Genomic DNA, 17,404 nt, shown 5'->3' on the forward strand with positions numbered 1-17,404 from the left:
AACAGCAGGACGTCCGTCTATGTACTGTATTTAGTGGCCTGTCAACATTTGTGTGTCTTTACTCGCAGTTTATGAGGACATGATTCGGTTTATGGACTATTGTATGCGACTAAACCTTAGCAGTAACGTCAGACTAGTGTAACGTTATACATAGAACAGCAATGGAGTAACCGTTAGCGCATTTGAAGGACGAAGCACACGATCGTGTCGTTTACTGATGTTTACTCACGCGACGATAGCCAACAGCATAGACATTTGAAGCAGTTTTACTCACCGGCTGCTTCCAAAGCAGGACCGAACCTTTATCGCTGGGACCGCTCCGTCAAAAACACACTTCTTTGGTATGATTTGGTGAAGTCCTGTGACAGCAGTGACCGTGGAAATCCACTTTGCGACGCGACTGAAGCGATGTTGTGAAGCTTCCCGTCATTTCTGCGTTCAAACCGGTTCAAATGCAGCGCTGCCTTCCCGGAATGCTGTGCTGAAGCGTTGAAGTCGCTTGATGTCACCCATAGGAATAAAGTGGAGCGCGACGCGGACTATAACTACATAAGTGTTCACGGACGAGTGCATCTGCACCTGAGCGAGTGTTTATGGGCATGCATTCCCTCTCTCGCTCTAGTCACGCGAAAAAAACTCTCCAAAACCTTTGAGAAACCGGAAGGAGTTTTTTTGACACAGAAATGCTCCATCAAAAGTCCAACATTAGTTTTTGAAACTTTGTCTATGTTTAGGATGGGAATCCAAGTCTATAACAGTGTAAAAAGCTCAGTATGCATGAAACAGCATTTCACCCTCCCTTTAAAGATGCAGAGTATAGGCATTTATTTAAATCAGCACTAGGTAACTTTTCAAACTTCATAATATATTTTCAAGACTCTTGTGATGATACATTGACTTACAATAGGTTGAATGACACATCTGCCATAGCCTGACGGGGTCTGTTTTTAATCGACTTGATTTCTTACAGAAGGGCCCAGACTCTTCGTGATAAGTTGGTACATAGCTATCTTCCTCCTGAGAAGAAAGAAAGTTGGCTAAAGAGACCAATCGGGTTATACCATTGCATTAACTGCCCCCATTGTAGTAATGTCATCCCCTCGAAAACCTTTGTGGATTTTAAATCTAACAAAACATTCAAGCTAAATGATTTCATAAATTGTAACACCACATTTGTCATTTATCGCTTATCTTGCCTATGTAAGGATGTGTTTCATGTAGGCCGTACTAAAAGACGTCTGCGTGATCGATTGGCGGAGCATAAGTATACTGTTCGTACCAGTGATACTGATTATCAGATGGCCCAACACTTTTTATATATGCACAATAAGAACGATTCCCTACTAAAAATAGAGGTTTTGGAGCATGTGAGACCTTTGGATAGAGGAGGTGACACGATCTGCAAACAGTCAACAGGAGGAGAGGATTTTTCAGACGGGACTTTTTACTGCGCCGAGTCGAAGTAATCTTTGAAGTGCTATTACCATTGCCATACATTATAGTTATCTTTTTAAACGCGCTTGGAAAAGCGCCACGTTTTATTTTGTGTCACCATACTTGGTCGTTCAACTATTTGTGTAACTGTATTTAAATAGGGAAAACGTGGAGGTGTTTGGTCGCTTCTAACTTGATCTCTGTTTGGTACCATAGTGAATGAACTGGGCTTAGTTGGATAAGCTAAATGCTATCAGATTTTCACTGCGCATCATAGAGATTAAGTGCACGCACTCAGACGAGAGAGGTATGTATCAACTTGTCTTAGTTAAGGGGATAGCATTAATATGAAAAAGCTGTGGAGTATCCCTTTAAAAGCAGCTGCCTATCAGTGGGTTCCGAAATAGTCTTGGATATTGGGCCCGCAGTCCACCTGTGCCTATTGATTCCCGACCCGCACCACAAATGACAGCGTAAATATTATTCCACCCTTTACATCAAATATTAGCGGTTCACCCGTTGCATACCTGCCCACATGTAGGACTCTGGTCTATGATGACACTGTCAAAAAAGCAGAGCATTTACTTTGCACTCGAATTTCTGCGCAAAACCAGAACCATTAAATCAAGCAAAAACTGTTTTTATGTAGTCGGTTCTCAATCTGGAGTCTTTGTACAGTGTTTCTCACTGGTGTGTGAGATCACATAGAAGCCGCAGGCCGAGGAGACAGCATTCAGTCGCTGCCAAGCTGTGGCTGCTTTTGTGTTGGTCAGTAAGTGGCCGTGTCACTCTCTCTGTCTCTCTCTCTCCTTCTGTCCCTTTTTCACCCCCTTTCTTATTTGGGGACAGAATTTGGGACAAAGTTTTTCTCCCTAAATGAATTTAACAGCTCTCCGTCAAACACAAGGCCTGTTGTGCTGGCTAGGGTGTTGGGTCTTTATTAAACCTCTCTCTCTCCCACTCTTTAGGCTGGAGAGTTGAGGCTGACCTAAAAGGCAGATCTCACACTAACCGCTTTGTTCTCATTTTCTTCCCTTCCTCTCTCTCTCTGCCCCTCTTTCGCTTGCTCACGTCTTCTCTCTGTGTCCTTCTTCAACTTAGATTTGTTTGGGATGAACAGTCAAGTCAGTCAAGTTTATCTAGAATTCTTTTAGGTCATCATCTTCCCTTTATTTTCCAAATTACTCATTCCCATTGTAATTCCATTTTTCTCCTCTCTTTCTCTTTCACTCATTTCCCTGTCTCTCTTTCTCTCCGTGGCTTGGCAGTGCTTATAAATAGCATTATTGTCACTGTTGGTCCTCCCCTGCAAGGCGTGCTCACCAAACCCTTAAATATTTTGCATTAACCCTTAAACTTCCAAAACAATTTCATTTTTCCTCTCTGTTTTTCTCTCTTTTACACAGAACACAGTCAGTGTTTCATCACTAAAAGTGTGTAATACAAAATATTTTACACCTTACCCTTTGGTTCAGAATCAATTCATGCACAACCAATTCAAGGGATTACAAAGAATGGTGTGAAAAAGGAAAAACATCCAGTATGCAGGTACCTACTGGGTACCACTCATCTCCACTACAAATAGGAAAAAGAGGTTACAATTTGCACAAACTCACCAAAATTGGACAGTTAAAGACTGGATAAATGTTGCCTGGTCTGATGAGTCTCGATTTCTTTTGAGACATTCAGATGGTAGAGTCAGAATTTGGCGTAAACACAATGAGAACATGGATCCATCATGACTTGTTACCACTGTGCAGGCAAGTGTGGTGGTGTAATGGTGTGGGGGATGTTTTCTTGGCACACTTTAGGACTTTTTGTGCCAATTGGGCATAGTTTAAATGCCACGGCCTACCTGAGCATTGTTTCTGACCATGTCCATCCCTTTATGACCACCGTGTACCCATCCTCTGATGGCTACTTCCAGCAGGATAATGCACCATGTCACAAAGCTTGAATCATTTCAAATTGGTTTCTTGAACATGACAATGAGTTCACTGTACTAAAATGGCCCCCACAGTCACCAGATCTCAACCCAATAGAGCATCTTTGGGATGTGGTGGAACGGGAGCTTCGTGCCCTGGATGTGCATCCCACAAATCTCCATCAACTACAAGATGCTATCCTATCAATATGGGCCAACATTTCTAAAGAATGCTTTCAGCACCTTGTTAAAATCAATGCCACGTAGAATTAAGGCAGTTCTGAAGGCAAAAGGGGGTCAAACACAGTATTAGTATGGTGTTCCTAATAATCCTTTAGGTGAGTGTATATGTAACTTGGATATAAACATGGTGAGAGAGGCCATTAAAGTTTTTGAATGATTTAACTCTACACTGTTTCCGTTATTCGGAGATGTTAAACTGAGAACCTGACTCTCTGTGGTCATTAAAATTCCAGGATGTCTTTTGTAAAAAAGATTGGAGTGTAACCCAACATCATGGCCAAAATTTTCCCATTGGCCCCTGTCCATCATGGCCTCCTAATCATCCCCATACACTGATTGGCTTCATCACTCTGTCTCCTCTCCACCAATCAGCTGATGTGTAGCGTGTGTTCTGGTGCAATATGGCTGCTGTAGCATCATCCAGGTGGATGTTGCACATTGGTGGTGGTTGAGGAGACTCTCCCCTTCCATGTAAAGTGCTTTGAGTTCCAAGAAAAGCGCTATATAAATGTAACAAATTCGTATTTTTTAATAGTAACACTGTAAGAAAAAAAGAGTCGGGGAAAAAAAAAGGTATGTTTATGGACATTTCCTTTAACCCCAAGACACAATACAATACAATACAATACAATACAATACAATACAATACAATACAATACAATACAATACAATACAATACAATACAATTTATTCAAAATATGTAAAACACCCGTTAAAAATCAACACAGTACAAGGGGCCCTGTTTTTAATCTTCGAGTGAAGTTGAAACATATTTTTCTTACCCTGCGTCTCAATCAGCTCCCTAGTTCACTAGTCAGGGCACTGATCAGGACATAAGTCAATGGGCTGACTCCCTGATGAGTGCCCTGACAACTGATTGAGACGCACCCTTAGGCTATGTCTACACTAATCCGGATGAATTTAAAAACTTCGTCTAAAAAACGCTCCGCGTCCACACTATCATTTTCAATCGTTTTCCTAAAAATGTTCATCTGCACTGAAATGTCTGAAAACGCTTACATCCCCTTATTGCGCATGTGCAAATCCAAAACTCTTCGACTTGTGCCATTACTGCTACTCGTTTATTTGCTCTTTGAAATTTTGCGGCAATGTTGAGAAAAGGCACTGAGTTTTTTAAATGGGTCGACAGTGAGGTGGAGTTGTTGCTGCGAGTAACACATGAATATAAAGTACTAAAAGCAAGTGAAAATGTAGACTGGGAGATGTGCCAAAATAAATATGCCGTGAATTGGTCATATGACTGCATCACATGGCTAAAAATGCGTCATCGTATTAAAAAGCCTCCGTTTTCACAGTCCACACTATGACGCGAAGACGGCATTTTCAAATTTATCCGCTTTGGAGAGCGTTTTCTAAACGATACGTTTTCATTGACTTAAAACGCTGTCTCAATGTGGACGGAAGGCCAAAACGGAGAGAAAAATAAACGTTTTCAAATGAAAATGTATTAGTGTGGACATGGCCTAAGTTATAAGTATGTGAGTGTAACTCTCTAAGAAATATCTGGGTCATGTTTCATCCCAAAATAAAAAAAGATACCTTTTTTAGAACCAAGACTGTAAAATTAAAAGGCACCATAAACCATATCATAAAAAGGGGAATAAAAATGAAGCTCATGTGACAATACAAAAGCTTTGTAAGAGGAACGATTTTTTTTTAATGTTACATAAGATCCCCTTCAGTGTGGTATTATGGCTGCTTTTTAAAATTATAATCATTTTAGGGTACTTCCTTTTGAGGCTTTTCAAGGCCATTCATTGTAATTGCATGGAAAATAATACATTATTTAAAGTCAAATTTTCTGTTAATATCAGGAATGCCAAGAAACAGGGGTAAAGAATCTTGGCTTGGGTATGGAATGAATGTGTGGCAGTGAATTTGGCCTGGAATTTGGAGCCATTTCTGTGGAAAACTGACAGATATATCATGATCATGCAGACAACCCAGAACTGTCTGAGAGTGAGACAGAGGGACATTCCTCACACCTCGGCCCCTGAGGGGAGGGAAGTTTGACTGTACTCACATCAAGGTGGCTTTGCCCTACTTTACATTTCAGCCTTCAACTTACAAATGGTGCTTACAAATGGTGCTTATTAATGGATTTTAATAAGATTTGCATCATATATAATTAAAACACAGAGGTGTTTATAGGTTGCGTATAAATATTATTTAGTGCAAGTTAATCCTATTTGAACAGCAGGAGCGGTTAATTCTTCCATCTCTCATTCTTCACTCAATCTCAGCACATAATAAAATCCAGCTGCTTTGCAGTCTCTTACCATATGCTACATTATTCCCTAAAAAGCGTTAGATCAGCAGGAAATAGACGGTGTTCAGGAATAACTGCCTAAATTCAACAATAAGCTATTTTTGGCATGTAATTTGCATATTTGTTCTGAGAAAACATTCTTTGAATGAGGTACAGTACAGCTATTTGAGCTAATATCCGTGATGTTGCCAGAAATCACTTGGTTTTACACATGGTTAAAAAACTTTCCACACATGCCAGGATGACGAAACTTACAGTATTTACTAGTTGCCATATCAACAGTATATAGTGAGAAAAATTGCGCTAAAATTAAAAATTCTGTAAGATATCACTAAACATTTATTTAACCATAGCATTATTTAACCATATATATTGTTTTTTTTGTGTGTGTTTATTCAAAATATGACAAATCTGATATCATTTGAATCTTATATCTGTTATTTAAGAGTTGAGATGGTTCTCTAATGCTGATCTAATAGCAGAAGACACGAGCCACGGTTTAAATCCCAGTCGCGCAGATGGGGTGTGTTGTAACACTGCGTTACAGTAAGCCCCTATTATATTCTATACTTTTATTAATTATTTTGAGAAACCATGAGAAAAAGTTGAATAATGAGAGTCAATGTTCAGAAATGAATTCTTGTTATTTTTTATTATTATTCTGTATAGCTGTATTTAGCGATGTGTTTGTTGTCAAACTCAATTTTTTAAATGTTTTTAATGATTAGAAAATGCCATTATAGGCTATTTTATTTAAAATTTTATTTTATTGACAAAATATTTTAGTTTGTTTTGGATATTTTTTTGACTGTATCAGGTAACATTTTAATCTGTCATTTGGTCATGTTACATCGAGCCCCTCACTATGGGGCATGTTGTCACATTTCACTTCCATTCTTTCGGGGTAAGTCAAGAAAAATATACACTGTATTAATGAAACAAAACCAAGTCATTTTACTAGACATGTGTGAAACTAATGCGGGAAAAATAAATACTCTAAACATCCAAGTGGATTTACACAAACGGAGACAGTCAAAAAGCGTTGGGTTAGGTTATGCCCCGCTCTCCCCCACATATGCATTTGTTAGCAGAAGCAGACAGTATTGGAGTATTTTTTACTTTCTACTAATTTTTAAGTATACTTTATCAGTGTTTTCTTTGGAAAACTTTTACTTCACTACATTACCTTTAATACTTAATTACATAAAAAATGTATTACTTTCTTAATTGTAAAACTTACTCAAGTAAAACTTTGAATTACTTACTTGGGTAAAAGTATACAGCACTACATTTTTTATGTAATTAAGTATTACATGATAGTCAATATGAAATGTACTGCAGTAAAAAGTACAATCTTATGTTTTAGAATGTTGTGAAGTAAAAGTTTTCCCAAGAAGAACACTGATAAAGTAGGCAACATATACTTGAAAAACTAAATTAGTTGCAAAAGTAAAAATACTTCAATACTGTCCGCCTGTATGTTAGACAATTTTATTCAAAGCGACATAAGTTGCATTCAAGGAACAATTTTTTTTATTAGTTCATGCATTCCCTGAGTATTGAACCCAATGACCTTGGAGAAGTTGTTGTTTGCACCATTGCATCCCAATATATATTAGTTTTATTAATACATAACATAGGAGTACTATGCAACATATGTTTTATGCTAGGCTTATGATTTTTTTTTTTTTAGTAACATGAGTGTTTTAAGAGAAAGGGAAGAATTTTTTTTGGAAAACCTCTGGCTCATGTGTTAGCTGAAACATAGAGTGCTTTTAATGCTCAGCAGTCTATTCCTGTCAACTGGAACAGAACCAATCTTACTGCAGCTCTCTTGTTTCTGACCTCAAGCAGAGTAGAAAATGTCAGTGGTTGTGGGCAACGACTTTTTTCAACCATGCTATTTGAATGTATTATTTTCCAACAGACTATCACCAGTCTAGCACTATGCCTTACATACCGTTAGGTTTTCCTGTCAGACCTTCTGATATTTTGTTTTGTTCACTGTTACAAGTCTTGATCTAAAGTCTTGAAGTGTTACAGCAGCCATTTTTGCATCATGATTAAGCAAAAAACATGAATCCCCCCCCCCCCCCAAAAAAAAGTTCATTATTGTGATGTTAAACTAAAATACATGAGTATTTTATATATATCATATAATATATGAGTGCTGTCAAAATGAGCATGTTAACACATGCGTTTAATTTGTTCAGTTTAACACGTAAAAAATATTTTACCCAATTAATGCAGCATCCATTTTTACTTTCATCCTTTGGCTAGCATTACATTATATGACCCACTCTTATTCATGCAAATACTTTTTAAACCATTCAAGTGTGCCAAGACAGAAGAGAGCGCGCTGTCTGAGAATATCCTGTCTACACACAGGAAGACACACGTGCTAGCACACGTGCTAAATACCGGTAATGCGTCTTCCAGCTTAACGGTCAGTTTAGCACGTTCATGTATTTTGGGGGCGCGGCTTTGGAAAGAGCCCATAAGGGAGAAGGTGGAATGAATGAAAATAATGAGCTATCTTTAAAGGTGCCCTAGAATGAGTTGAAACAATATGTTAAATTGTTCTCTGATATCTACATCGAGGGGATGTGGCTTATTTAAGGGCAAAAATTGTCCAGATACAGTTTTACAGGTCCATTTACAACCATATAAATTGCCCCTAGGATGTAATGCTCTGTTTTTGCCTTATTTGGAAGAGTCATGAATATTAATGTTGAGCTCTGCTCTGATTGGCTTATTTCAGCAGCTCACTGCAGTTCAGCTGTTCAGCAAAGCTAGCCTGACAAGCCAGACCCACATCAAGATGTTTGGTCTGGAAACTCACCATTGACAGGGCTCAATCCGAGGGGCGGGATAAACGGTTGTCTTTCAAACTCCCTCTGCATGGCGTGCAATCAATTGGATAGCGCTACAACCAACCAGAGCAACGAAGGTGAAGCGGAGCTAGTTAACAGATTAAACTTTAGCCGTATCCGGTCGGCAAAAACTCAGAACACATCTTCCCTTTTTAAGAATGACTTCAATGCCGTTCTTTGTTCTTTTCTCAGAGAAAAGCTTAACTCCAAGTCTTCCAGAGTCGCGGTCAAAGCTGATTCTAAAAGACCGCCGTTCGCCAGCTTCCGTGTTTACTAGAAGCACACAAGCGCAACCTGGCCATCATTATGTTAAGCCCCGCCCAACGACTCTATACACGATGTGATTGGCCCGACCAGTGTTTGGCTTTTACAGCTCAGAAGTGTATTGAGAGTTGCTAGACGACACTAGCGGCAGATTAGATTTGCTGCCGCTAGGGTGCGTCTAGATTTCTAGGCTACAGCAAAGCGGCTCGTGAATCCTGACCTTCCTGATAGAACACAGACCGACTGAATGACACTTTAAGCATAACATCTCAAATGGAGATTGATAAAATGCAGCTAACTTGTTTATTTGTGTTTTCAGATTATCCGCTCGCGAGAAAGAGCTCGCGTTCGTGCCAGATTTCAGTAATTTAAATCCCACAAAAAGAGCTTTTCTGTGAAAAGAACACATCCGGTGTTTTACCTAAACATGTCCAATCTGGCAACCATATGCATGCAAGCTGATCTGAAAACACCAATAAACAAGTAAGCTGCATTTAAGCAATCTCCATTTGACATGTTCTGCTTAAAGTGTCATTCTGTCTGCACGTTAGACTTGTCTTTTTTCGTCAACGATATTGCATGTTTATATAACGTTTGTCACAATGTAGGCTTACGTTACGCAGTGACTGTGATGTACTTTTAATACAAACATGCAAAAACATCAAAGGCCTACTTCAGTTCTCAAAAATATAAATATATAACTTATATTTTTACTAAATGAATAGCCTTGTCAAATGACTGTCGTTTTAACTTATATGGTGGAAAAGGTGACGTTTGCTAGAAAGATCGAGTGAACGATCTGATCCGTAAGCAACGTATCTACGGTTGTATTTTGTAATACAAAATAATATTAATCTTTGTCATTAGACACACTATTTAGTTTTGTATGGTACTTGGAGTTTCCTGTTGTTACTGTACTAGCATCTTGCATCATCTAGACAATGCGGTCTCTCTCAGAAACTTTCCATTTAACCAAGAAATTGTTTAAACAGCTTGTCAATAAGTGGATAAATCACTACTTACTGCTTGCGGGAATACAGTTGCCCCTTTCTTCAGTTTAAGACGCTGAGCCAGGGGCGTACCCAGCGGGCGGGCCTGACAGGCACAGGCCCGCCCACTATGATGATAGGCCCCCCCGGTTTATTATACAAATATAATAATATTTGTTAAATAACAGTTGTTTAAATTATTTTAACGTAATTGCTAACTTTTTATAACATCTCAAATACTGAAATTAATAAAATGTGTTTCATACAGTCTATGGTTTTTGCATAATGCTTGATGAGTTTGATTGACAGCTGTGTTAGGCAATTGTCAGGCTGTCTCATGTGAAGTGGCTCGCGCCTCTGACTTCCTGAAGTGTGTTTACCTATTCACTTAGCTTATAGTTTGACTGTTGACATATGAAAAGTCCTCACATCTCCTGCACATGCCTAAACATGACATGTGTCATGAGAATTGCCGTTTTTGCTTTCTTCAAGTGTCTTGTTTACCTGCAGTCTCAATGATTCGGCTCTGTCAGTTCTGCCTGACAATGAAAATTTTTGGACATATGCAAATGTTGCAAATGTGCATATAAATGATCCCCAACGCTTGCGTCACGGTTGGCCTTATGTTAAGAAGCACTTCTTTTTCCGTGGTGTTTTTGATTTACGAGATTTACATATGAAGGAGGAGGCAATGGTGTTTGAGACTCACAGAATGTCCATGTACTGAACTCTTATTATTTCACTATGGCAAGGTTAATAAAAATTTTCATAATGGATATAGTCATTGCATGTATCAGAATTACCTATTATATTAATTACCTATACACACATGTATTTAAGCTGATTCGTCAGCTTGAGGGTGTCTATATTCCAGCATGTACATAGCGAATCCGCCATGGTGCAAGCGCAACTAGATTTTAAAGGGAATGGGAGATGAGACTCTGATTGGTTTAGTGCACGTTACGCCCAAAACACACCCATGATTCATTAAGAGACAACACTTTTAGACCATGAGCTGGGGAAAGGATGATTCGGTTGGCTCTAAGTGCACTTGCACCGTGCACTTTAGACTGCGCTTCGATCGTTAAAATAGTGCCCAAAGAGTTGTGAGAAAACAAGATGTCAGGTTTTAAAGTGACAGCAGCCACTAATGATGTCTGTCATTAAAGTTAATCAAAGAACAAAGGCAACAGAGAAAATTGTAGCTTTAATAAGGATTAATCTATATTTAATTATGCAGTTAAGACTGTAAAGTGTTTGATACCTTTATTACATTTCTGTATTTGTGTTAGACAGGATGGCCACGGGTAAAGACATTTTTACAATGTGAAGATTGTCTCTTAAAGGGTTAGTTCACCCAAAAATGAAAATTCTGTCAATAATTAATGTCGTTCAACACCTGTAAGACCTCCGTTCATCTTCGGAACACAAATGCAGATATTTTTGTTGAAATCCGATGGCTCTGACAGCCCTTTATTGGCCACAATGTCATTTCCTCTATCAAGACCCATAAAAGGCACTAAAGACGTCGTGACAAAGCCCATCTCACTACAGTGTCTCTACAATAATTTTATGAACTGACGAGAATAGTTTTTGTGCGGAGAAAAATGAAATAACGACTTATATAGTGATGGGCCGAATTCAAAACAAAGTTTCGAATGGTTGTGAATCAGCAAATTGATTCATGATTCGGATCACGTGATCCGAATTCACGTGACATTGGCGATCCGAATCATGAATCAATACGCTGATTGATTTTTAACCGTTTGAAACTTTGTTTTGATATTTATAGCAGTATTAGTATCAGTGATACTGGCCTTTAGTCATAAAAAAATATCATTACAGTAAATATACTGTCTTTAAGTTGTTCCTACATTAATTTGGAGAGTAACTGTGAAATGATTACGATATAAAAATATTTAAAACTCTGAGATTAATTACATTAAAAAAACTTAATGAGATAGAGACTTTCACATTACAGTAAGCTAAAAATTTTTTTTTTATATTATGTAAAATGTAATTTATTTATTTCCATAGGGGTGGTTAGGTTGTTGAAATATGACCATGACATATTGACAAGTTTCATGAAAGTCATGCAACACCTGAGCAAGAAACAGCAATTCCTATAATGGAGTTTACCGTAGAAGTATTGTCATGCATACCTTTAGTAGGGCAGCCGATCCGGAATGGGACAGTTTGAGCGGAGGAGGGGTATCCCTGACCATCTGTTAAGATATGTGACCTACTGGCACTCTCACACAACTGGAACACCACCACCATCTCTCTCTCTCTCTCTCTCTCTCTCTCTCTCTCTCTCTCTCTCTCTCTCTCTCTCTCTCTCTCTCTCTCTCCATCCTCCCCCTCCTTAATCCAATGTTTGTCTATCAGGCACCATGAAAAATCCCAGATCTAACTGAATCAAATGGCGATGGTAGATGGTCTCAGCTGGTGTATGTGATGCACCAGGGTGTTTCGCTAGTGGAAGGGTGCAGGTGGAATTAAAGCACAGATGGGAGTAAAGCACAATTTTTCTCTCAGGGGTTGTGTTTAATGTGGGATGTGCTGCTAACAGTGGGATGCTTGTGGCAGGACATGAGTGGGTGGAATTGAGGGATGAGGATTTAGGATGGTGTTGGGGAATAAAGACTGTCTGGTATTATTTTTGTTTTATTACATAAGAGGAAACTGCATTCAGTCCGTTTTACTTCCGTAGTGTGATTTATTTCTGAGTGATATAATATAGGGAGAAAAAAGTAGGGTAGGACTTGACTTAATTAATTGGGAATTGATTGGATTCTGAAAAAAAGTCTTTAAATGACAGGTGGATGAAAAACGGGCTTGGTAATGTCAGCCAAAAAGGAAATTTCAGAATAGCACTAACAAACATGATGCAAACTATTGTATAAACAATCATTTTGGGTTGAATGAAAGTATATTTATAATCTCTAATTGTTGTTTGGTTTGTCTGCCTTCTTGGATAGATTTTTTTCACTGAGCTTCTTGAAAGGCATTTTGGAGTTGCCTTCTCGGTGAAGGATAATAGCAATGCTTGGCCAAAAGAAGATACCTTAAGAAGACTGCATAATTATTCTTCTTACATTTTAAAACAGCTGTCGGGAACATGTCTATGATACCTTTAAATGCTGTTTTAAAATCAGCCAATAAAAGTTTTAAAGGTGTAGGATTTAAATGGAGACTGCCGTCCAAATTCAAAATATTGGAGATCGTTGTTAAACGTTGTTAAATGTACATTAAATAAAATTAATCTATTCTCTAAACCACTTTTCCTTTGGAATAACAGGCACAGATGAAAAATGCATATTAAGACCTGGAACATGTATTCAGAAAGTTAAAAGGGTCAGCTGAGATGTTTCTTTCTTAATTTTGTTATATATGAAAAACTATAACAGCACCATGATCCACAATATGTAAATTACTGTGGTGTGACAAGCAGCAGGGCGAGGGACCGCGAGTGTTAATGAGTGCCAGCTGCATGACACACCGGTCTCGTCTCGCGGCCATGTGAAGGGACCATAAAAGGAGGAGCAAAGGCAGCGGAAGACGAGAGAGGACCAGGCCTGGATTTATGTTATGTTTTGTTTACGTTTTATTATGTGTGGGTGGGCAGTCGTCTGTGAGGGGCTGCCCACGTTTTATTATGTGGGTATTTGCGGGCAGTCATCCGTGAGGGGCTGCCTGCGGTTTTACTTTCGTTTTGTTTATTTATTTTGAATTAAAGTTTTGAACGTTTGCCGGTTCCCACCTCCTTCCTTCCCATCTACAAACCTCGTTACAATTACTAAATGACCATTGTATAGCCTAAACAATGACCATTTGGTATACAGTTAAAACACCCGAAGTAAATGACATTAAAGTGTTAAGTGGATGCAGAGGAACCTGTGAAAACAATAAAAACTGTATGGTTGAACTTATTATTACTTGAGCTTTTAAATTAAACTAAAGTAAAGTGTGAAAAAGTGCACTTGTTAAAAGTAAAAACATGTAGGAATTAGGAATTAGTAGTAACGCCACCTCTGAATTAGGCTAAGGCTAATAAGCTGATTTTTATCCAAATATTATTATTTCACATTTTTCTCTTGCTAGCGGAGCGGATGACTTGTTACTGAATGTCATTTGCTAAAATTAAATTCATTAAAGAATCTGAATTATTATGAAAATAGTTACAGTTAAGACTTTTTTTCTCCATTTGATTTAGTCTAGTTAGCTTTGTATCATTACGATGTAATTTTCAGGGATTGAGTTATTTTTTCCGCTTGGGTGAACAATTTGTGGACAGCCCCATATGCTAACAAACCAATGAAAATGCAGACCAGTAATGATGTTGATGCATAACAACCAACACGATCTCATGACAATGCATATCAGTAGTACGAGTGTGAAATCTCGTAGAATGGATATGCCAAAATTAAGAGTTTTGGCGTGCAAATGCTACGCAGTTTTCCGCGTGCAAATGATACACACTTTATGGCGTTCAAATGACTCGCTCTTGGGTTGGATTAGGATGGTGGGGTGGAGGGTTCGTACGTGTAATAGGCCATAAAGTACGTATCATATGCATGCGAAAAAACGCGTATACCATATGCACACCAAAACTGATTTTGGCGTATACATTCCACGAGATTGCACACAGGTACTATTTATACGCATTTTCTTGCAAAGCTGTTACCTGAAACCCTCCGTAACTGGCAGATTAAAAAAATTACAGTCGTTTGGCAAAATTATGGACAGTTACATGAGCATTCCCGACATTTTATTATGAAAGTTTTATGTTACATTTCAAATAACAAGGGAATTTATAGTCATTAATAGTGTAATATTAATTAAAAAGTCAATTAACTCATTCTCTCAAATGGCTTAGGCATGCAAAGCATTCACAGCCTGTAAGGCCACAAAATCAGTCATAATTTAACTGAATAAATAAGCTTTCCATTGATGAATGGTTTGTTAGGATATGACTATATTTGGCCAACATTTGAAAATCTGGAATCTGAGGGTGCAAAAATATTGAAATAATGAGAAAATCGCCTCTAAAGTTGTCCAAAGGAAGTCCACAGCAATGCAAATGACTACTACTTATAAATATTTGATATTTACGGTTGGAAATTCACTAAATATCTTTTTGGAATATTTGAACATGAGACAGAGCCCTAGACTCTGAAAACATAATAAGCATTTGTTTGATGGTCTATGGATGTGCATGGGTGTTCCGGCCGGGTTAAGTTGGTGCAGGCTGCACCCACGTTAAAAAGATTATATAAAACTAGCAGTTGAAGCCTCAAGAGCTGCTGTGAAGTGGGCACACCTGCTCTGCCCACACAGCTTTGCATTCAATAGAGAGACACTTCAGTTCCACAGTCAGTGCATCCGTCTGTAGATTAAATTAAGTTTACGATCAAACTGCATGGATCACTCAAGAGTTCTTTTGGTAAACACAAACAGTAATAGACCTGTATTTGAATCCAGTCGGTGCGCTCAAAAAACCTGCCAGAAAATTACTATAGAGAGAAGTTGTGGATTTGGAGCTTAAAATTTTAGAAAGTCTGATGCTGCTCTGAAACAGAGAAAAACATGGATGCATCAATAGTGGTGGCAGTTGTTGCCTCAGTGTTGAGTCATGCCTTATGCTCTTCATGGGCAAAAACATGTTAATTATTAGCTTTGAGAGAGTTGTCTGATTTGAACAAACAAATTCTACAGCTTGCAGAAGTGTGCTATTACTTTTCATATATGATGTGATACTGTGAAATATATTCTCCTACTGGATCTACTATGCAAAATATTGTGGCAGTGGAGAGTTTGTCCTAAAAAGGGAACAAAATTGTTTACTTTAATACATGATTGAAAAGCTTGTTTCTAATAAAAGGTCTTCAAAACATGGTCATTAATTTATAATCAAATGTTTAGGTGTTCACAACATATTCCAATGAGGACTATGATAGGAGGAATGATGACGTGGACCCTATGGCTGCTTCTGCTGAGTACGAGCTGGAGAAACGTGTGGAAAGGCTGGACCTGTTCCCCGCTGAACTGGAGAAAGGTAATGAAGGATATATTAAATTTGATTTTACTGATATGTAACATTCCAAAAAAAAAAAAAAGTAATGACATATAGATTTGTGTAGGGTGTTCCAAATGCACATATGAGACAGTAGGCTAATAGTTTCATTTCTAATAGCACATTTCTACCCACTCACTTAAGCCCCGTTTCCAACAAAATTACCCAGAACAATTTGTACCAGGAACTTTTTTACCGGAACTTTTCTCTCCACCAAACCTGCAACTGTGCGTTTCGATCTAAAGTTCCGAGAAGATAAGGCAAATTAGTCCGGTGATGTAGGCTACTGCGCGCGACTGCTCCTCCAAGTCAGTGACGGACAGAAATCATTTTTGTGTGTACCGATTGAAAGATTTAGTGGACTGTTTACATGAGACATTATCTAAACCGATCTGGTGTTTACATGTGATGACTTTCAATCGCAATCATTTTGTCACATGCAGTTTCGGCCGCATCAAAAATGTCAACGCTATTTTCAACCGGCAGCTGGAATGTGTTTACCGTAGCCATAGCAACTCTTAACGGCAACCAGGACTAATACAGTATTATTTATAGCTATTTATTTGCTGTAAAGTGTAATAATCATCTCAGAAAAAAAAAATCTTCTGTCAGGCGCAGTTAAAGTAAAAACTGCCTGGGGCAATATACGCTGTGTCATTACTCCAACATTATCTTCATAACTTACGAAATAAAAAGTTTACCCCTCAGAAAAATTAACCATCCTCTCTTCTCAACATGAGCGTGGCGCGCGCTGTCACGTCATGTAAGGACGCACACTTAAAAGTAATCGGTCAGGTCGTTTGTGTGGTGAAAAAAAATTAATAACGAGTATGGAAGAAATTCAAGCTGTGCTGCGTTTGCTGGTTATGTATAGGTTTACTAAGGTAATTAACAACGACAGAAAAGAGCACTAATATGCTGATTCAGCAACATGCAGCATATTCAGAAAGCTTGTAAAGCTATTAAATGACAATGTATATTATTATCAGCTATTACAGACATTGCACGTGAGATGGCTGAGACGAACGCGCGCCATCAGACAGAGAGCAAGATTGATATTTAACGTAGACCGAACCTCGCAAAACACTTTTAAAAATGGCGTTGAAATAAATGCTGCGTGAGCTCAACCAATCAGCATGTTCAGCACCCAAGTCCCGCCCTCGAAAGTTCCTGAACTTTGAAAAAGTACTACCTCGCGAGCAGGGCCGTTTGGAGGGGGAAATATTTACCCAGAACTTCATTTAGACCCTGGTTCCTGCGGTCTAAACACACCGAGTACCACCCAAAGTTCCTGGTTCCTGGGTAAAGTTC

At 38.5% G+C, this 17,404-nt stretch overlaps 1 protein-coding gene across 1 annotated transcript in view; it reads left to right on the forward strand.

Annotated features, from left to right (window-relative positions):
- ppp1r9bb (protein phosphatase 1, regulatory subunit 9Bb) overlaps nt 1-17,404 on the forward strand; it is a 40,465-nt gene that overhangs the window by 10,110 nt on the left and 12,951 nt on the right. The window contains exon 2 of the mRNA XM_067430308.1: nt 15,943-16,075. Coding sequence (XP_067286409.1) covers nt 15,943-16,075 — 133 coding nt within the window. The remainder of the gene's footprint in view (nt 1-15,942; nt 16,076-17,404) is intronic.

Source organism: Pseudorasbora parva, chromosome 21 (genome assembly GCF_024679245.1).
Source record: "Pseudorasbora parva isolate DD20220531a chromosome 21, ASM2467924v1, whole genome shotgun sequence".
In the NCBI taxonomy this organism is placed as follows: domain Eukaryota; kingdom Metazoa; phylum Chordata; class Actinopteri; order Cypriniformes; family Gobionidae; genus Pseudorasbora; species Pseudorasbora parva.